General features: G+C 39.1%; 2 protein-coding genes and 2 long non-coding RNA genes across 5 annotated transcripts; 2 read left to right on the top strand and 2 right to left on the bottom strand.

Annotated features, from left to right (window-relative positions):
• The first annotated feature begins 174 nt into the window (after positions 1-174).
• Positions 175-1,805, top strand: LOC128633461 (uncharacterized). Its single transcript, XR_008396843.1, has 2 exons — positions 175-431; positions 758-1,805. It is a non-coding gene; the product is annotated as an uncharacterized LOC128633461 (long non-coding RNA).
• bmt2 (base methyltransferase of 25S rRNA 2 homolog) lies at positions 1,246-10,423 on the bottom strand. The gene is made up of 5 exons (XM_017473807.3): positions 10,075-10,423; positions 5,632-5,773; positions 5,279-5,392; positions 4,369-4,483; positions 1,246-4,230 (listed from the first exon to the last, which is right to left on the bottom strand). Exons 1-5 carry the CDS (start codon positions 10,292-10,294, stop codon positions 3,598-3,600), a joined length of 1,224 nt encoding a protein of 407 aa, XP_017329296.2. The 5' UTR covers positions 10,295-10,423; the 3' UTR covers positions 1,246-3,597.
• On the top strand, positions 8,305-17,327 carry LOC128633460 (uncharacterized). The gene is made up of 3 exons (XR_008396842.1): positions 8,305-9,524; positions 10,097-10,281; positions 16,838-17,327. It is a non-coding gene; the product is annotated as an uncharacterized LOC128633460 (long non-coding RNA).
• Positions 11,098-18,090, bottom strand: ppp1r3ab (protein phosphatase 1, regulatory subunit 3Ab). 2 transcript variants are annotated; one of them, XM_053682133.1, is made up of 4 exons: positions 17,321-18,090; positions 16,956-17,002; positions 16,788-16,876; positions 11,098-14,568 (listed from the first exon to the last, which is right to left on the bottom strand). In XM_053682133.1, the coding sequence occupies exons 1-4, from the start codon at positions 18,088-18,090 to the stop codon at positions 11,392-11,394; spliced, it is 4,083 nt and encodes a 1,360-aa protein (XP_053538108.1). In that variant the 3' UTR covers positions 11,098-11,391. The 2 variants fall into 2 exon arrangements, with proteins under 2 accessions (XP_053538108.1, XP_053538109.1); XM_053682134.1 differs by having other exon boundaries at positions 11,098-14,565.
• Between the last annotated feature and the right edge of the window lie 2,310 nt (positions 18,091-20,400).

Below are 20,400 nucleotides of genomic sequence, written 5' to 3'. Positions count from 1 at the left end.
TATTTATTTATTTATTTAACGAGCTATGCCTAGAATGTAATATTTTAAGTGGAAACGCCTCATTTCCCTCCTTACCACTTTGTATTAAGCAGTCAAGGTCTGTACACGCTTTTAAAAAGCATTTAATTGAAAATACGCCCTCTCTTTTTGGCATTTAAACAGATCAGCCAGAACATTAAAACCACCTGCCTGATATTGTGTAAGTCCCCATTGTGCCACAAAAGCAGCTCTGATCCCATCAAGGCATGAACTCCACAAGACCTTTGAAAGTGTGCTGTGGTATCTGGGACCAAGATGTTAGCAGCAGATCCTTAAAGTCCTGTAAATTGTGGGGTGGGGCCTCCTTCAGCATTATCCTGCTGAAAGAGGCCACTAAAATTAGGGAACATTGTTACCATGAAAGGGTGTACTTGGACTGCAAGAATGTTTAGGTAGGTGGAACATGTCATAACATCCACATAAATGCCATGGACTACTATTGGTAGTATTAACCACTGCACACTGGGATCAAGACCTGCTATTTTGGAGATGCTCTGACCCAGTTGTGTAGCCATCACAATTTGGCCTTTGTCAAAGTCACTCAGATCCTTACACTTGCCCATTTTTTCCTGCTTCCAACACATCAACTTCAAGAACTGACTGTTCACTTGCTGCCCAATATATCCCACCCCTCGATAGATGCCACTGTAATGAGATATTCGATGTTATTCACGTCACCTGTCATTGGTTTTTAATGTTATCCCCCTCCTCCCACCAGTCTTAAACTGTCCAGTTTGAAGGAGTCTGTGCCTGTGGTAGCCTCAGGTTCTTGTTCTTGGCTGACAGGAGTGAAACCCAATGTGGTTTTCTGCTGCTGTAGCCCATGCAACACAAGGTTAGAGGTTTTGTACATGCAAAGATGCTTTTCTTCTCATCAGGATTGTAAAGCATTATTATATGAGTTACTAGATCCTTCCTGGCAGCTCAAACTAACCTGGCCATTGTCCTCTGATCTCTCACATCATCAAGGTGTTTCAGCCTGCAGACCCTCTGCTCACAGGATGCTTTTTGGTTTTCGCACCATTCTGTGTAAACTCGAGAATTTATGTTTGAAAATCCCAGAAGATCGGCAGTTCTTGGAATACTCAAACCAGCCCACCTGGTACCATCAACTATATCATGGTTAAAGTCACAGAGATCACATATTTTCCACATTCTGATGTTTGATGAATAAATGAATGAATAAATAAATAGAGATAAGCCAAATCATGGTTTTATGTATTTTTTAATTAACATTTTTGCATGTGTAGGCAACACCATCATTTATAAAGGAGCAAGTTGCAAAAACAAACACACAAACAAACAAACAAAAACAATCACACTGATAGTCTGGAACTCCAATACTAAAGAGAAACCATCCATGCATGTAAGACCAAGGAAAGACAATGTACCACCTCACATAATAGCACTAATAAGATATTTGTTGTAAAATGTCCAATATTCTAATGAACTAAACACACACTTAACAGAAAGCCTATTGCTAATGCAATTAAAGTGACAGTAATAAGTGGCAATGATTATCACCATATCTGCTTACGAGCCAGTCATTTCTTTAAAAGGTTCAGAGTTTGGCTTCTGTCTGGTTCGAGAATCTGTCCCTTTTCATACAGAAAACCACATTTTTTCGTTTCTTCCAGTCGTTATAGTTGTAAAAATACAGTTCAGGATAAAAGGCACCAGTTTTTCCTAACCGATTTTGTATTAAAAGACAGAACCAGTGTTCCAATGTCGTCCTTCACTACTGACACCCATACAGGAAAAAGGGGGGGGGGGGGGGGGCTCAACAAGAATCAAAGCTTCTCTAGCACCCTCAAAAGTGACTTGTGTTTTAAATTTTTTTGTCAGACTGCAATTGTATATACAACCACTCAAACAAAGCTTTAAGAGTCATTCACTTCGGATAGATTAATAAGAGTTTGTTTGTTTTTTGAAAAATATATTTGTGTACTTTTGTGTACTGTTTCAAATGTAAAGCTGGATAAGAATGCCAGGCTAAAAAATGTGTTTTGTAATAATGCACAACTTTCGCATGTGAAATGATGTCTTGTCATTCTCGTGAAAAATAAGGCGCTCTTATTAAAAAGGTCCCCAAAGAGAGTGTTCTTAAACAAGTGCAACTGCTGCAGTGAAGGAAACTGCCCATTTCACAGTGAAACACAAAGAGGATATAAAGCACTTGGTACAAATAAACATATGATATGAGAAAAACCTCACTGAGGTTAATCATCCAAAAACACTTTCAAAGGTTTGAAGTATTCTTCGAACCTGTTTAATTTGTTTTTAGCAAGAACTGCTCAGTGTATGTATGTAAAAGCTAAAGATGTAAATCAGTTATACAGTCAATTACCACGCAAACAGCTTAAGACATTTGAAAATTAGAGTTTGCGTTACCTTAAAAATTTAAATTGAAAGAAACAAACCATTCGATATTCAGTAAAGCTATGGCAAAGGTTTTTTTTTTTTTTTTTTTTTAAATGTTGTTGTTTTTTCTAAACTACATGTGCATTGAATCAAAGGCAGACATCTACTGGTTATATGTTTATTCTCTTACCTTATAGAGCTAAGTTCACAGCTAAAATATGCTCTTTGCACTTTTGCTCGCAAAATATAGTTAGTAACAACAACCATTCAAACACTAGTAAAAACCCAAACCTACCTCTCTCTCATCTAGACTTCTCAGATTGTTCTTATGACAACTACTTTGTATAAACCGTACCATGTAAAGCAATCCTTTAGAAAAACACACACAGTCTGTGTCACATAAGTAAGCTCAATAGAAAGTTGTTAACCACACAAAATGCTACAAATATCACTTCAAAAATGCTTGTGTAAAATTCTACAAGGAGTGCAATCTACAGCAGCTAACCGATCATGAAGAGATAAAACAATTCTTAATAAATTCTGCACAATAACTGGTTACGCAACTATTGTATTCTAAGCCGAAGACAGTGTGCAAAATCTACAATACAAAAAACGTTATTTGTTGCTTGAAAAGGTCTTCTTGAGAAATTCTCTCCAAATCGCATCATATGATAAAGAAGCACTGAATAACAGCACGCAAGTCCGGAGCTCGCTCAGCTGCTTTACTCGCCAACTCAACCATTTCAATCGCAAAACTATGCCACGGTCTCATCGCTGTATGGATATGTTTAAACGTGTAAAACGCTGTCTTTTGCCCACAAAAGCTCAACACCACCCAAGTGTACATATCCTTTCTCTCTTATTTTACCGCAGGCTGTGTCTCTCTCCCATGTCACGTTAGCACCAACAACATTAAAGCCTTTATTTATGAGCACAAATGAAGAGCAACAGTAACTCATCTACATCAGAAGCCTGACAGTCATGGTATCACATAGCAACATGGGAGAGATGGACCTGGCCAGCTTTCCATGGCACATGACATGTTCATCTGTATAAACTGTGCAAACTGCAACGTTTCACATAAAAAGAAGCAGGAGTAAAAGAGCTGAGAGCTGAAAGCATTAAGTGTAAGAAAGCCTGGTGTTAAATTGCCAACACGGCCGTGAGGCAGCAATGCTGGGCAAAACAAATTGGGCTTCAGCTGTATAGCAGAATGGGGTCCTCCAGTTCATAGAATGGCGCCGAGCCGCTTTGACTCTCGCCAGAGTCTGAGTCATAGGACACATCAGGGAGCTCAGTGAAACTCCGTGCCAGCTGCTCGTCCTCAGAGTCGGATCGTGCTGGCTGGTACGAGTCCCTGAATGCATCATCTTCCTCGAGTGTGCCGAAATCCTGCGGGATATACAGCATCTCGGGGTAGTTGTGACTCACTAGGTCGCTGCTGGTGGTGACGGAGACCTTGCGGAAGGCGAGCATGTGCATGTGGGAGAATTTGACGTATTTGTACCGCCTGAAACCTAGGGACTCGACAGCCACGCGCCAGCTACGCATCATGAGTGCGTGGCGACCCTGATGTGACGAGTCGGGTGTGATGATTAGGAGAAGACCGTGCAGTGTGAGTAGCTCGTGGGCTTTCTTGCAGCACAGCCAGCGCTGGTATGGTGAGGGGAAGTAGGAGAGCAATAAGGAGAAAACCACCACATGAAAGAGCTGCCCAGGCAGAGTCTCGATAGGGTCGTGCAGCTGGCGCAAGAATGCATTGAGTGCATCGCTCGCTAGCTGCAACGGCTGCTGGAGCTGCAGGTTCAAGAAGTCACACTTGTACACGCTCTGGAGTCATAAAGAAAGCAGAAACACATTGGATAACTGTGTAACGTAGTTATGACTATAAGCAAATCATCTACAAGAAATGGGAAACTGCATTGTTCTCAGATTTTGGTTAGATGTAAAAATACTGAGTGTGCATACCTCAACTGCAGGCACTATGTCGATTCCTACTGTGAAGAACTCATCAAACTTCAAGAAGGGATTGAAACAACTACCCACGTCAAGTAGACGCAGCTTGTCGTTTCGGAAGCTTAAACTAAAAAAAATAAATAAAAAAAAATAAAAAAGGCATAAAAATAAAAAAAGTTTGATTATCCCAACTTTTGCCATATTGCTGCAGTAATGGAGCAGAGCAGATGGTCACACTGACAGTCATGTACCTAAAATACTTGTGCACCTGCTGAAAATGAACAAACGATCAAGACAACATGAAACTATTTTGCCATCTTTCTCAAGTGCGTGTATGTTTATAGGTGGGTTACATCAGATGGGAAGAAAAGGTAACTTGATGTGGCCAGCATTTTCAGTTTTGCAGTGAGGTACAAAACCTTTTTATGCCAACGTAGGTCAAATGAAAAATTAGTTCTGCATTGTACAGAAATTTCAACAGAAAATTCTCTAGAAATGTTTCTTTTTTGAGTGTAGTGTAAAAAGCAAACAAAAAAAACAAAACAAAATCTAAATTCCATGAAAATTATACACATAAGCTACAAATTTTTTTTAAAAATGGGTAAAAGGTTAACAGACTGATAATGATGTCACTTCCTGCAAAATCATCTTTCACACTCACATAATTCAAACTGGAACGGATGTACACATTTTATACATATAAATACATTTAAACCATTTTCAACTATCATGCCAAACTCTTTATATTCATATATGATTCATATATTAGATGGCGTTTTCCTGTTAGAAACAGGAGTCATTAGAGATTTCAGCTAATATTTAGACAAAACGCTGCATGCTTTAAAGCTCTAATCGCTTTTCTGATATAATTCCTTACACAGAAACCCTGCTCCTGAGATCTGTACTGAGAAGCGTTATAGACCTGGGCTGAGAGGAGTCTGGATTTAAAGGTGTCCCACTGGCAGCAGCAGCATGTTTCGCATCCTTCTCCAACATCTTCTTCATTCCACCATCCATAAAGTACTCCTGACAAACACTAAGAGAAGAAAACCCACAGCAGCCATAAGGTGGTGAACTTAAACGTCATGGTGTTTTATAATCTCTGCGGCAGTGGGCAGTTTTATACAATCAGTCAGCATTTACTCTCACCTTTCAGTGCATGAAAATCCTTTGAGGATTAAGTGTGTGTGCATACATCTTGCATAAATGAATCAGATCTGTTTGTGGACATTTGTCCCTCAACTTGTTCAAGCTAGCGATTCGTGCATGTCATACCTGCGGCACCACTCAATGCGTCCCTCGCCATCACATTTCTTGGCCCAGTGGTTGTCGGCGAGACTCTTCATGGCAAAGGCGTATTCGTTCAGTGTCTGCTCGTCCTCGCAGTGCTCACGCCAGATCTTATCAAAGTCACCCACTGCAGCCAAGGAAATGGAAGTGTGTGAAGTCACTCGATAATAATAACACCAAATGAGGATCAGCAGATAACTTGCTTAGAAGTCATGGATAGGGTTGTTATGGTATGACATTGTGTGATCGGACAATAACCTCACAGCTGACTGATTAAAATGCATTTCCAACTAATATCTTCAAAGTTAAATGATGCAATCAAACTTCCTTATCCCAGCAAACTGAGACAAAAGTTTCCCAAGCCACTCCCTCTAGATTGCCTCTAAATCATACTACAGTAATCTCTGTTTCTTCCTGCAGGTGACATGGCTGTACTGAAAACCCTTCAGCTGTGTAATCTGCCATTGCTGTAAACATGCAACATTGCACAAATAAGTAATACATTGCGTAAGATTTTGTAATGAAATTTTCCTTTAACTTTCACCACCAGCTATTTTGTGTTTAAATGGCCAGTTAATACTATGATATTTCTAGACTAGTTTATCGTGCTGTTAAAATTTCAAACCGTAACACTGCTAACACAGGAACATTAAACCAACTTTTCACCTGAAATTTTATGCAAGATTAAAAATCACAAATAGACCAAATGACAAAGACATGGATTCGCATGTAGGAGTGCGCAGAATATTTTTGCCTTCATTTATATAGCAAAGCTCTTATTGCTAAAAAACAAACAAACCCTGCCCTATATACATAGAAAGTCAGCATCCATGAAATCATTGCATACACTTGAGAATGTGTAGATAATGTGCCAGTTTCATGCAAACTCACTGGTTACAATATGAATTTTGTGAGCTTACATTACATTAAAGGTAATACTAATTTAATCACAATACTATAACATTGGGACAAGCAATTAGATAAAACAAGCCACAACACAGTACAGCAAAGTTTTACCTACTCTTGCAACTGCAGCGTGATCCTTCTTAAACTTGAGCACAGCCGGTACCACACACGCTACGATCATGGTCTCAATGTCTCCATAATCATTAATACAACTCCCTACTATTTCTAAATGACAAATTATCCCATGCATGAACTTTATCAATAACTACGCAACAAAAATAAGTCTTGGCACAAACTTTTACTCTCAACAATCCAAACAGGGTTTGTGAGCACCCAAAAAAAAGCAGTGAGCTATCTCATGACCGAGTGGAAAATACAGGCCTCATCAGATATGAAAAAAATTTGATTGAAAAAACAAAAACAAAATCAAGTGTACAGGGACAAACTGCACTTCCCTCTTCAGTTTAAATATCACTTCAGAATGCTCAGCAGACTGCATCATGCTTTCCTGATTACCCATCTTGGGTCTGAATGGACTACTGTGTGCAGAGTTAAAGAGCTCAGCTCTTAGGCAACGAGCAAGAAGATTTGGAAATGTTCCATAAAGCTATGAGTTGCTGAAATGCAGGGTAGAAATGCAAAACAAGTCGGAGTGGAAATTCTTTTTTAGCAGCGTCTGCATTTTTATTAAAAAAAAAAAAAAAAATACAAGCATTTCCAAGCAACTGGCCATGTCTGGTTTCATTACATCCTCAGTATGTTACTTCCTGCTTTCAAGTCTTATATATAAGTCGAGGCTGAAAACTAAAATACTGGTGGAAATCTGAAATACTGGATCAGTACAGAGTCAGAATTCATCCATTTTCTTATTCCCTACCCTATATGTCCACTTTGTTCTACTGGGTGTCCAAAAAGTCTCCATACATAATGGAAATGTTAATTTTTTAGAAAATGTCTTCCAAAACATGGCAAGCACATCACATACGACACTGTTTATAAACTGGGAGTCAAAGTTGAGAGAGACGACTCATGTAGAGTCAATCATGTAGAGGATGTTTTGTAGACAAAGCCACATTGAGCTAAAAAGTGTTAATTTCCCCTTTGTATGGAGACTTTTGGGACACCCTGTATAATGCCAACCATCTGTGCAGTATGGTTCCACTGCAATAATTTATATCATTACATGTTGTACCTTCATTATCATTGTCTAGTGTGCACAATTCTGCCCTCCGGCTTTAAGGTGCACTTTATACATGCTGCTGTAATACACCAATTTAATTACATAGGCATTGGCTATTCAATGCTCTTTATTCCAAATATACAGCACAACAAAAATGGTTCGACCCTAATGTGACCATGGAACACAAACTGTTTTAATTCCTGCTGCTATCATGTTTGTGATGTCTCGTAACTTGACTGGTTACTTTGGGGATGTCAGGATCAGATACTGGCTGACACTGTATCGAAAATATAAAAGTGGAAATGAAAATTAATTTTCATTCATCTTTAGTAAGTGTTTTCCTGTTCAGGGTGACGATTAACCCGGAGCCTATCCTGGAATCACTGGGTCTATCCTAGAATGATTCAGGAACACAACCTGGGTGGGATGCCAGTCCATCACAGGGCACCATGCGTATACACTTTCCCCACCTTCGATTAGTCAATGTAGACAAGTCAAATCAGACCAGTCAATCCACCTTTTGGCATACTGTTGGCAAGTGGAAGGAACAAGCACATAAAATCCACACAGAAGCCTTGTTGCGGTCAGGAAGCAACCATATCCACTGGGATCACAGCATCCGGACCATGCAGTACCAAACTGGAACTAACTGGAAAGAGGAGCAAGTGCAGACAAAACTGATGCTAGCGACTGCTGTCAGAAAAACCCAAATAAGTCTCATGGTACAAAATGGATGCCACCAAGCCATTTCACTAGTATCCAGGGTGTCTGGCTCACTCATATCTTCGCGTGTAAGGTAGTGTAAAGCATGGCCACCACAGTAAAACATTGTTTATTATCATCATCATCATCATCATCATCATCATCACCATCGTCACCAAAAGTGCCATTACTAATATCATATGATGTGCAACTGACATAGTAGATCTCATTGAGATGCCCAAAACGCCCACTACGACAAATGAGTTTGAAAGTTCCGTACAAAGAGTACAAAGTTTGAAAGTTCATTTAATCATTGACCAATGGTGAGCTTTGTCTAACTATTCCAATCGAAATTAATTTCTTCAGTTCATTATTAGTCCCTGTTAGTGTACTTCATAAGTTGTAGACTAAGGCTGTGTTGCCCAAGACATACTACAGAGTGTCATACATAGGGGAAATGAACACTTTTTAGCAAAATGTTTTCCAACATTTTTCATACTTTGTTTATATTATAAATATGTAATCAGAAAGCTTTTAAGAACGTCTTCGACGAAAGAAGAACGTACTGAAATCATTCTCATGGCTGGATTGGGAAGCTGCCACAAGGTTGCGATGGACTTTAACGGGAAACATGGCAAGCACATCACATACGACACTAACAAATTCAAAAAGACTGGAAATGTTCAGCCCAAGTGGAGGAGAAGTGTTGGAGACGTCCACAAACATCCACTGATGAAGGCACAACAGATGTGGTGCTGGCAAACACAGTCCCCCACTATGTACAGCGACTGTTGGGACACACCCTGTATATGGCTCAGGTGTGTGCTTCTATGTTCGATGGGATCCTATTCAGGCCAAACACGGACAAGTGTAGCCACATAATGTCATTTTCTTTGGATGTGGTTTAACATTTTGCTCCAACCTAAGCCGCCACCCAAATATATTCATTAGGCCTAACGAGCCACCCCAGTGTAAGAGGTCTGGCCACGCCCCTACAGATTACACCTTCATATCCTGTACAATTTAAGGAATGTCGCCTGAATACAGCCTGGGACATGAACCAAACAGTAACTTATTCACCCATATAATGGTAATATGTGTCAGTTTCAGAGGGAGCTGCCATGACTTGTTCCTACACAGTACAAAGGAGTGAATTAGTCCTAGTTGTGCTGAATTAGCAGTTCTGAAACTGTGCTTCAGTAGCTACGTGTTCAGGTCTTTAGTTAATCTGCACTTTAGTCATAAGAACTCAGTTTTTATGTAAAGTAAACTTAAAGCGGTTATTTTATGCATCCAAACACTTTAAATGCCAAAGGTTTGAATATAAAATGTGACACAGGCGTATAACAGGTAAAAACGGGAACCGGTCCTGCTGAGCTAGTTTTATGAGTCTAGCTGAGGAAATGAAGGTAACGTTAACGTCAGAAGCTAGCGAGCTAGCTAACACATTTTAAAATAAAAAATATATACATATATGACAACTCCCTGGCAACACAAACGCCAAACACAATATGGTAGGAATAGCATTACCTTACAGCATTTCAACCAAAGTTTTATGGTTTCTGAGGATTTTATAATGAATAATCGAGTCAGATACTTGCTAACTCGGCTAGCTTAGCTTGACTGGCTAACCGTTTTACCTTCTATATATTTCCTCCGCAGTTTTCGGTGGACGCGTTTCACAACACCGGACAGCTTCTCCTGCTCGTCCCGCTCACACAGCGCGTCTCTCCGGCCGGCGGAGTGGAACATGCCGGGCTCGGGCTCTGTACGGACACTGGGCTGGAGCTCCATGGCACTGACGCTGTAGTGGCCGTGCTGCTGCAACTCGCGCACCACCGGGATCCGTGAGTGACGCATGCGAGCTCAGACGATGTTATACCACCTTTACACGCGTGCACGTCTGCGCGGGGGAGCGCTTTGCCTTCTCTCATGTTCTGTCAAAACATGTTGCGCTAGCTGAAACAAGGTGGTATTTCACTTTACGTGTGAAATGCGTTATCCCAGAACGCATTTTAAGTCTCTGCAGCAGACTTTAAAGACTAGAAAACAGAATACAACGAGCACTGTTGTTATTTTAGAGTAAAACGTTGTCATGTTCGTCATTCAGAAGGTGATAATCTGAACCGCTCTGTTGCAGCTGTCCTGAAGGTCACAAATGTACTCTACACTATTAGCTGACATCAATCAAGCACATTCTGTGTTACATTAGTTCTCTAGATGTGGGCTGTTCTAAAACTATTTCTTTATTCAGTATTTAAAAAGGATGACTTTCTGTTTATTAAGGCTATCTGGGTCATTTAAAGGCTTCAAATCACATGTGTATAGCCGACAGATACACTTTTGCACAAGCATCACAATATCCATCTCCACATTTTAATAAAAGGTCAGTGCAGCTGTGCTGCACTATTACTGGAGAGCTTATTATTAACTTGGATATTGCAGGATCACGAGTCATCCTCAGCAGGATACAAGTACTATACACAGAGACACAGGAAAAATATTTGCAGCAACATATATTCTTGCCTCATTTCTGATTTTGGGGTTTTAAGCAAACTTTTAAACTACATGTCGTAGTTATTTGAATTTATTAAATGGGTATACACACATTTATATTAAATACATCAGTGTTTGTACTGATACACAGTCAATGACCAGAATCACCCAGCGAAAGTGTGGAGATTTAATAACTCGTCACTAAGAATGAGTGTTATAAGATAACACAAACAGGTTTTACATACACATTATGCTCAAGGATGGCTGTAACACCATCAAAAAACATCATTCCCAATTAGCAAATAAGCTGGATATACAAATTTGTTTTAAATTGTTGTACTGAAAGAGACCTTAGAGTCAATGTACGCTAACAAACAATAGAGATGACGTACAGATAATGGCCCACAACTGGAAAAATATAATTTACGAACCAGTAATAGTCTTTTTTTTGTCTTGTTGCATCAAGTGCCTTTTAAAGGTTCTCCCTGCACTTGAAAGTATAGCCAATGCAAGGCAAGAAGGTAGAGCCCAAAACATGCAATGAAATCACAAATGTATGCAGTTATTAAAAAAACAACAAACAAAAGGGTGTACACAATCAGTTTTGGCATATTATCAGAGGAGAAGAACTCTCTCCACCATAACAAATTCGGCTCAGTGACTTCCTCCTCTTCGTCCAAAGGAGGTAAAGTGGTTCTCTCTGGTTCTATAATTTCCTCATTTGTCAGGTCATCTAGCAAAGCATTTGGCTGGTCATCATCCATAAATTCTGAAATTGAAGGCATGGGTGATGGTATTGTCAGTGTTCTGCTTATGGAGTGCCTCTTTCCCATAGATATGCCATCTTTAAGTCCTGACTGTTGTGTGTTCTTCAGACTGAGGAGATACAGCTCCATTTCATCATCTGTTACAGATTCTGTTGAAGCGCTGTCATCCATGTTCTCGTTTAAGCAGTCCCTCTCTTGCTTCTCCAGTACTGCGTCAACCTCACCAATAGCATCTACTGCCACATGCTCTTTGTCAATTTGGCGGCACACGTCTTCGTCTCGGTCAACGAATTCTGAATTGTTTTCTACTTTTTCAACTCGATCATTGTTTTGTGCCAGAGCTTGCTGTGATGAATCAGTTCCACAGAAAATCTCTACTTCTTCACCAATGGAGTGCATTTCACTTACTGGTTCATCAGACATCTGTTCCAAGCCTATGTTTTGCTGCTCCTGCCCCACATGTAAGTGACCCTCTCTAATTAAAGAGTCTATATTAAGGATGCTTTGTGGCGTAGCCATAGATGTTACTCCACTGACCTTCTCCTGCGCCTCAATCTCTACTTCAAGATCTTTTCCATCCTCCCATTCCACTCCATTTCTTCTTGGCTCTGCATCTTTTCCCACACCATCCTTCTTTACATCTTCTTCATCATCCTCTATGTAGTATGACTCATCTTTAAATTTGCCATTACCTAATTCGACTTTTTCATCACTTTCTTGTTCTTCTTTTTCTATTTGATCTACTTGTTTGTCTTCATGTTGTTCCTCTGCTTTCTTTTCTACTTGCTTTTTTACTTCCCATATTTCCTTTACTTCCTCTGATTGATTTTCTGCCATTCCTGTTAATTGGCGTTCTTCATTTTTATCAGGAATCTTTACCTGGTCATTTTCTTTAACCTCTTCTTCTTGTGAGGCATCTATAGAATCGTCTCTAATGTTAGACATTGCCATTTCTTTAACCAAAAGTTCATCGGAATCCGAATCTTTATTTTCATTGATTTGGATGACATCTATAAGGTTTGGTGAGAGCCTATCTATAGCTGTCTCCTCTAGGCTCATATGTAATATTTCTGTCTGAATAGTTTTAGTGTCATTTTCCATTTCTTCCCAACTATCAACACCATCAGTTCTATCACTTGGATTTGATTCTGGCTCAGATCCAACACGATGAGAACTATCCCTATGTTGACACATGTTGGCTGTTGTCTGGATCAGATTTGTGTCGTCTGTAGTTTGGAGTTGAGGAACTGTGCCTCTAGTTGCCTCTAGGCTTTGAGTAAATAAAATGGTGGCTGGAATTTGGGATTTGATGGTCGCTTGTGTCAGATCCTGAAAGAGAGATGAAGCTTCACTTTGGATAATTTTAGGTGTGACATTTGATGAAATGTCAGAATGGAACAAAGTAGAGTGAGGCATGGGAGTGTAGCTTTCCTCCAGGCATTTGATGTAAGTATTTATGGTTTGCTCTGATCTTTGGGCTTCCTTTTCCTGCATTTTATTGATGTCATCACTAGTTTGAGTTTCAAAAGATATCTGGGTGTCTGATCTGTCCTCAGATTGTGGATTTTCAGAAATTATAGTTGGTGAGGGTTTGGCATGTGTTATGTTTACTTCAGACCATGTGGGTAAAATGGCACTATCTATACATATCAGCTCTTGCTGTAAGATGTTTAATGAATATCCACTATAGGGAGGCTTGTTGTCTAGTGAATATTCTGTTTCGTCCGAATGTCCACTTTGTAAAATAATCCTTTCTGGTGTTTGTTCTGTCTGATCAATTGTGGGTTCTTTCCAGGATGAATGTTGTTTCTCTATAAGTATAACTGGTTGTGCTGTTTTTGATTCTGAAATATTAGCATACAACAGATTGTCTGTAATATCTGGTAAAGCACTGCCCTGTGAAGCAATCTCTGCAACAAGTTTTGTTTTCACATTCGGAACAGATAAAGCATTTTCAGTAGCACTCTTTGTGTTATGTAAATATTCTGGAAATGTTTCGTTGCAGGCCCCATGATAATCATCATTGTTCACATGTTTTGCTGATATTTCTGGATTTGACCTTGTCTCTACACTTGGGTACGTGACTATTCTCAGACTCCCATCGTCCTGTTTCTCAGCTGACTCGTCAGCCTTGGATATCCTGTTCCTAAGCCCTCTTCTGTCATTTTCCATTTTTTCAAAAACTTGATGATAAAGTGGAGCCACTATTGTCTCAAATGTGTAGTGATGACCAAACAACTGAGTGCCTTGGCTATTCTCTAATATTGTATTGTCCACATGATTTGTTTTGCCTACATTGCCATAAGTGTCTGGAGTGCTCCCCATCTTTTCCATAGCACATTTTTCAAAGCATACCCATGCCTTTTCAACAGATTTACCAATAGATTTTTCTGAAGTTTGGTACTTAAGTGAAACACTCTGGCTGGTAACTGTTTCTTTATCTTGGCTGCTCTCCAACAGCTGTGAGTCTACCACAGAGTTATGACTGTTTACAGAGTCCAAGGGGGGTTGCCTAGTCTGGGATTTGGAAGTGATTAGTTCAGGGTGTATTACTGAAATATTGTCCCTTTCCTGTGTGTGACTTTGTGTAGCAGGAACCTGGTTCCTGTCAACATCCATAGAAACTGCAATGAATTTCTGTCCTTCAGTTTTTCTAGGCTCAGCCAGCAAAGAGGTGACATTTGTTTGTGGTGTTGACAGGTTTAATGGTGCCTCATCTATTGCTGGAACAGGGACATCCACTTCATCAGTGCCATTCTCAGTCTGTTGGAGGTCTTTTTCATCTCTTTGTGCAAAGTACTGCTGTAGTTTTGCCATCCGTGCAGCTTTTCGTCTGCTTTTCCTACTGCACTTTATGCTGTTTTCTTCCTGCTAATATAGGAAGAATGTTAGTTTTTTTTAAAAAATGTTTTTAGCAGCATGCATGATATTTTACTATATTTACTCTGTATGTGATTTTTCATCTATATTTGAACATCTTTACAGTCATTCTAGAGCAGGGTCAGCAACTGGTGAACTGGATGCAAACCCAGCAAAGTATACTGAACTGAATACTTGAAAAATACTGTAGCAGAACCAACAATCATTAAAAAAAAACTTTCCATAGTTTAGCGACTAGCTTTTTTGAGTCCAACCACTCTAGCAAATTCTGTGTTATGACTTATCCAATTATCACATGCATTTATGTCAATTATTTAGCTGAAGGAAATTCATTGTACTAGAGATGTATGAGGGCTAGAGACATCAGGTCATCAGGTGAAGAGTTGTTTATTTGTTTGTTTGTTTGTTTATAAATACATTTTTCATTTTATTTACCATTTGTGGTCTGATTAGCAAAGTGATGGAATGGCTTGTTTAAAAAAAAATTATGCACAATGAAATGTAGTTGTTTATTCTCCCTGCGTCACATTCAAAACAGACATCTCAGAGTCCATGGCATTAATCTAACCTGGCAACATGATGCACTAGTGCAACACAAAACATAACCACTTCGAACAGCCATTAGCAAACCATTAATGGTTAAGAATCAAAAGGGAACTGTTGTGACCATTCCACTCATGTTAGTTACTTATCCAGGCTTTTGTAAGCAAGGAATTTAATGTAACTAGATCTTTAGACATTTTAGTTGAATCCCCCTGCACTAGAGCTTAAACAGATGTCTTCAAAGTCCAGTAAGGAGAGCAATGTGACGTTAGTTGCTTCTGTGGTTCTCATGTGTCTTGTTTAGGCCCATGGTACAGTTAATGCTTGCAAAGGTTTAACCTCAGCAGTCACATGAAATATCAGAAAAAGGTCAGCCTATGTGACAGTATGACAACACTCCCATTTCTCATGGACTAGCATTTGTAAAAGACTGTTACAGTCACTGTTTATTTTTGGTGCCAAATACATTAGTATATACACTGGTTAATACAGTCCCCTCTGAAACTACAGGAACAGCAAGGCCAATTCAGTTGTTTGTGCTATACACCAAAGACATTTGGGTTTGAGATCAAAAGATGGAGATTAAGCGAGAGTTTAGGATTTCAACTCTTATTTGCTGGTATTTACATCTATATTTGCTAAACAACATAAAACATAGAACCTTTTGTAACAGACCACCCAATTTTTAGGTGAGCAAAAGTATAGGAGCAGATAAGTTCTGAAGTAAATTACAGTTGCATATCCCTTGCTTGCAATAACTGCATCGAGCCTGCGACTCACTGACATCAAATTGTTGGTTTCTTTATTTGTGATGCTTCTCCAGGCTTTTACCGCAGATTGTTTTGAAGGTTTTTCCCTTCAGTCTCCTCTTCAGAAGGTGAAATGCTGCTCAATTGGGTTAAGGTCTGGTGATTAACTTGGCCGGTCTAAAACCTTCCACTTTTCCCCCCTGATAAGTTCTTGTGTTGAGTTGGCAGTGGATCATTGTCTTGCTGCGTGATAAATTTCCTACCAGTTAATTTTGATGCATTTCTCTGTAAATAGGCAGACAAAATGTTCCTGTAAACTTCAGAATTCATTCTGCTGCTACCATCATGAGGTACATCATCAATAAAGATTAGTGAGCCCCTTCCAGAAGCAGTCATGCAAGCCCAAGCCATGATACTACACTTTGGCCTTTCCATCACTTTGGTAGTTTAACTTTGGTTAATCTTGGTTTGTGCAATGGCTCTGATAGATTTTCCCTATTTTCACAGCTTTAAAATGGCTTTCTTTTCTCTCATAGACAGTTCTCTGGTCTACATGTTGGTTTATCATTTCTAACAACAAATGCAGTCTTCACAGGCGAAACCTGGGGCTCAAACCAAGAGTAGTCATTCAAAGCTATTAATTCTTTAAACAATCAATATAACAGGGCACACCTGGGCAGCAAGAAACACCTATCAGTCACAATATTTTTTGATCACTTGAGAAAATGGGTGGGTTCAAACAAAAGGTGCCCAGCAAGTTGTTTAACACATTTAGATGTGAATATGAGGAAATGAATGCTGAAAATCTGTCATCTCATATTCATCTTGTTTTCAAACCCAAATGTCTTCAATGTATAGTGAAAACAATATAGTTGGCCTTGCTGTTCTTTTTGAGTGTAACTGCATATCTGAACATACCTTTAGTTTCATGTGTTCCTCCTGTGTTTTTTCTTCTTTGACGCCTGTAGGTTCAGCACCAGCAGCTATTCCACAATTAAGGATTATTTCTAATAGGAGATATACCACCATCATGTATCCACATCAAACAGTATAAATGTTCAGCAAACATCTGAAGGAAAATATTACCTTGAATTTCCTCTGCATTTGAGGTAGTGCTGGTCATTGAGGAATGTCTGAATAAAAAGTGAATGTTCAAATGAATAAGCACCGAATAATTCATACAAATTCATAACGAAGATTGTAGTATGAGTAGTACCTAATATAATATATTATATATAATAATATTCCATAGTAACTCATTTTTTGAATAAGAAGCAAATTACAAAATACTGTCTAAAGGTTTACTGATATCACAACAGATCCATGTCAAGATTAAATCCTATTTCTATATTACACATTACTTTTGAATAGACAACCAAATGAATTGTAAGTAAGGTTCTTAATAATTAAATGAATTGTTAATTTTTGTAACCAGATTTTGACCTGCTCACCTGGTTGGTTTCAGACAGCTTTTTTTAAATTTCTCATTTTCGTCTTGTTCTTTTGCCTTTTCATGACAGAACAGAACATAATTCTGTCCACTGTTGTTAGCCCAGAAAGTTCCAAAAGGTGTTTCATATCGAATGCAAAAGTCCACTCTGGCTCCTTCCTCTCCAAACGGTGGCACCAGCGTTAGCTTGAAAGCAAAACAATCTGTAAGCCCTTGGCTTGACTGAGGCACGTACTCTGCCAGCAGGTCAAAATGGCTGCTCCAACAGTCCAAGGAAGTGCGGATGTACACCAGCTTATCGAAACACAAGTTCATAACACGAACAATCCCTTTCAGTGTGGTTGTTCCGGGGAGAAGCTCTAGACTCTCCAGATCCACCTTCTGTTCTTGGACCCTATAGAGCAGCTCCTCCAGTGTCAGTGGAAGAGTAAAGAGAAGTTTCAGAAAGCACTCCTTCACATCCTTAAGATCAACCTCCAGCGTATCTACAGGATCACACTTTGACCAGGCATCAAACTGCTTTACAGAGACCAAACTGAAGCCAAAAGTATCCGCAAAAGACACTCTCCGGGAGCTGGAAGGTGGAGGCTGGGAGTCATCATCAGAGCAGGACAATGAGCTTCGACGCCTTGGAGTAGGTGATGATTTGGGTTTGATGCCCCCGATTCCCAGGAGATCATCATCGCTGTCCCAAGGGCAAGGCTCTGGCAGACCCAGCAAGTTGGAGCTGCCTATGTTGAGCTCCTGCAGCTCTCGGACCACCGGCTCCATCAGACTGTGTGGACTGACTGTGGCAGAATGAGAGTTCCTTAACCGGCTGGCCAATAGCGAATAAGCAACATGCTTGGACTGAACAGTTGGAATCAAGTTACTTTTGACATTGCAGCAAGAAACAGACACTATAAATAGACCTCAAAAAGTACTTCAGCTATGCGGCTAAGGCTCAGGGGGAATGTTGTAAATACAACCTCCCAAATATATTGTTCACAGTGTCACAGAGGCTAAAATTCGCTTGAAAGGCTCCATTTCCAATTATAACAAGGTCGTTGCTTTTTATTTGCCTTATAGAGAGTAAATTTGGTTTATTATTTAGTGAACTTTAATGAATTAGTGTCAGTTTTCAGAGATGGTAAAAGTACCCAAATTCTTTACTCAATTAAAACTGCATTTACTTGTCTAAATAAATACTTTGATAAAGGTTGCAGTTTCAAATTCTTCACTCAAGTTAAAGTAGAACTGTATAGGTAGGGCACTTTCAGGTGAAGCTCTGTTTCGATCAGGGATGGAAAAAATAATGAGAAATTAAAGTTATAGGTGATGTATAGATAATGTGTACATATCTTACTCAACTGAAAGTGGAAGTATCCAGCCAAAAATGTAAGTGAAAAGGTTGCTAGTGAAATACATATTAAAAGGTAAATGTTTTTAACTGATGAATTTATGGGTAATGTCATGTTTTTATGCTTATCTAAAAGTGTTAGAGTATGACTTCAGTAAAGCAACTACAACTATTTTTCCTGAAAACATAATTTAAATATCTTTAATTTGAGAAGGTCACTACATTTGGTGAATTGGACGATTATTGATAGATTTTTCTACATGGATTAACTTAATTGGATGTTAAACTGAGTCCATTCAATTGATATATAGCATACAGACATTGAGTAGATGAGAGAAGATGAGACCTTCATGATGTTTAAAGAGTACTTTGAAGGTCTACATGAAATGTATGTCAAGTAGTTTATATAACGTCATATAATTAGTCATACAATTTGTGTTTTGTTGTCAGTGCATAATGTTGGAACTTTGACAGTTGTGGTCAGTACTGGGAATGACATGAATCTCATTTTACATCTGCCCAGTTACACAGGCATTTCATCACCTTCTGATTGTGTACAAGAATATTCAATCTCAAACCCCTGTTCACTGCCCATTTATAGAAACACTGAGACTGTACAGTTCATGCACACTGTTTTTCCTTAGAATTCTAATCTTACAGACAAGACTACATCAACAATTTATAAAACCAGAACAATTCATTGGTAACTAATACTATTATAAACTCTATCAACTTACAGAAAACTGCTAAATGTACTGTAACTGTAATTCCACTTTTAATAGAGTAAGATTTTGACACAGTACTTTTACTTTAAGTATGAATTCTCAGTACTTTTTCCACCACTCCTGATAGTGTTTAAAAGTTCATGTCTATGCTACATTACAAAACATAATGCACTTTCAAAAATTTCTTTATTCCACATTGTTTACATTATTTATTTTTTACTGGTCTTTACTGGTTCAAGTATTACACACACAGTTCTGACATCTAAAACAGTTGTACATGGTACTCAGGTACTTTTGACTACTAGGAATCTCTAGTAGGCAAGAAATTAACCACTTTTCAACAAACCAACTTCTCACCATCATGTTTGACATAGTATGATGTCAAAAATAACATTACACAGCAGAGAAAACCTTCATGACAAAGCAGTTCTTTGAGAGTGGCATTTTATTGTGGAGTTATGGTTTCAAGGCTTATATAAAGAAGCTGGAAATGAGGAACAGCTGATACCATTAACAAGATGGTGTGAGTATTAACAAGAGCCAGAAACACTGGCCAATGTTCGTGGGGAAAAAAACAGCAGTATCGAATATGGACAACCACAGAGGTCAAAATCTGACACAATAGGCCATCTTTAAATGTTTTCATCCAGTCAGCCTTTTCTTGTGTACCACCTTTGTATGTGGAACATTTTTACACAAATTTAGGGACGTTTGCTCCAAGAGTTTAGCATGTTTGGTGAGGTATGAAAGCTTTTTTGTAGCTTGGAAATGGTCCAGAAAAATCTCTGGTCCTCTTGAAAATGGTGGTATGGGGCTTCCTTCCACCGAACCGTGGTGCCTCATCGGGCGTAGAAGATATCCACTCTGAGCATTGCATGACTAATAACTTGATTGGTACAACTTGTCATGTTACTTAATGTTTCCAGTTCGGTGATAGCAGGGAAAGGGTTATTATCGTGAGGGGAATTGACAAAATATCTTACTGATATATAAAACTGTGTCATGATGCCAAAAAGT

Source organism: Ictalurus punctatus, chromosome 8 (genome assembly GCF_001660625.3).
Source record: "Ictalurus punctatus breed USDA103 chromosome 8, Coco_2.0, whole genome shotgun sequence".
NCBI lineage: Eukaryota > Metazoa > Chordata > Actinopteri > Siluriformes > Ictaluridae > Ictalurus > Ictalurus punctatus.
Note: the sequence above shows the minus strand (reverse complement) of the source record. Positions and strands in the feature narration are given on the sequence as shown.

What these genes read in the sequence shown, in the direction of transcription:
- bmt2 (XM_017473807.3), bottom strand. Translation starts at nt 10,294, where the DNA reads ATGCGTCACTCACGGATCCCGGTGGTGCGCGAGTTGCAGCAGCACGGC. An exon ending in GCGGAGGAAATATATAGAAG is followed by an intron (nt 5,774 to 10,074) that starts GTAAAACGGTTA and finishes CCTTGGCTGCAG; the next exon opens with TGGGTGACTTTGATAAGATC. An exon ending in CCAGACTCCTCTCAGCCCAG is followed by an intron (nt 4,484 to 5,278) that starts GTCTATAACGCT and finishes TATTTTTTTTAG; the next exon opens with TTTAAGCTTCCGAAACGACA.
- ppp1r3ab (XM_053682133.1), bottom strand. Translation starts at nt 18,090, where the DNA reads ATGGAGCCGGTGGTCCGAGAGCTGCAGGAGCTCAACATAGGCAGCTCC. An exon ending in AGCTGTCTGAAACCAACCAG is followed by an intron (nt 17,003 to 17,320) that starts GTGAGCAGGTCA and finishes CTTTTTATTCAG; the next exon opens with ACATTCCTCAATGACCAGCA. An exon ending in AAATGCAGAGGAAATTCAAG is followed by an intron (nt 16,877 to 16,955) that starts GTAATATTTTCC and finishes ATCTCCTATTAG; the next exon opens with AAATAATCCTTAATTGTGGA.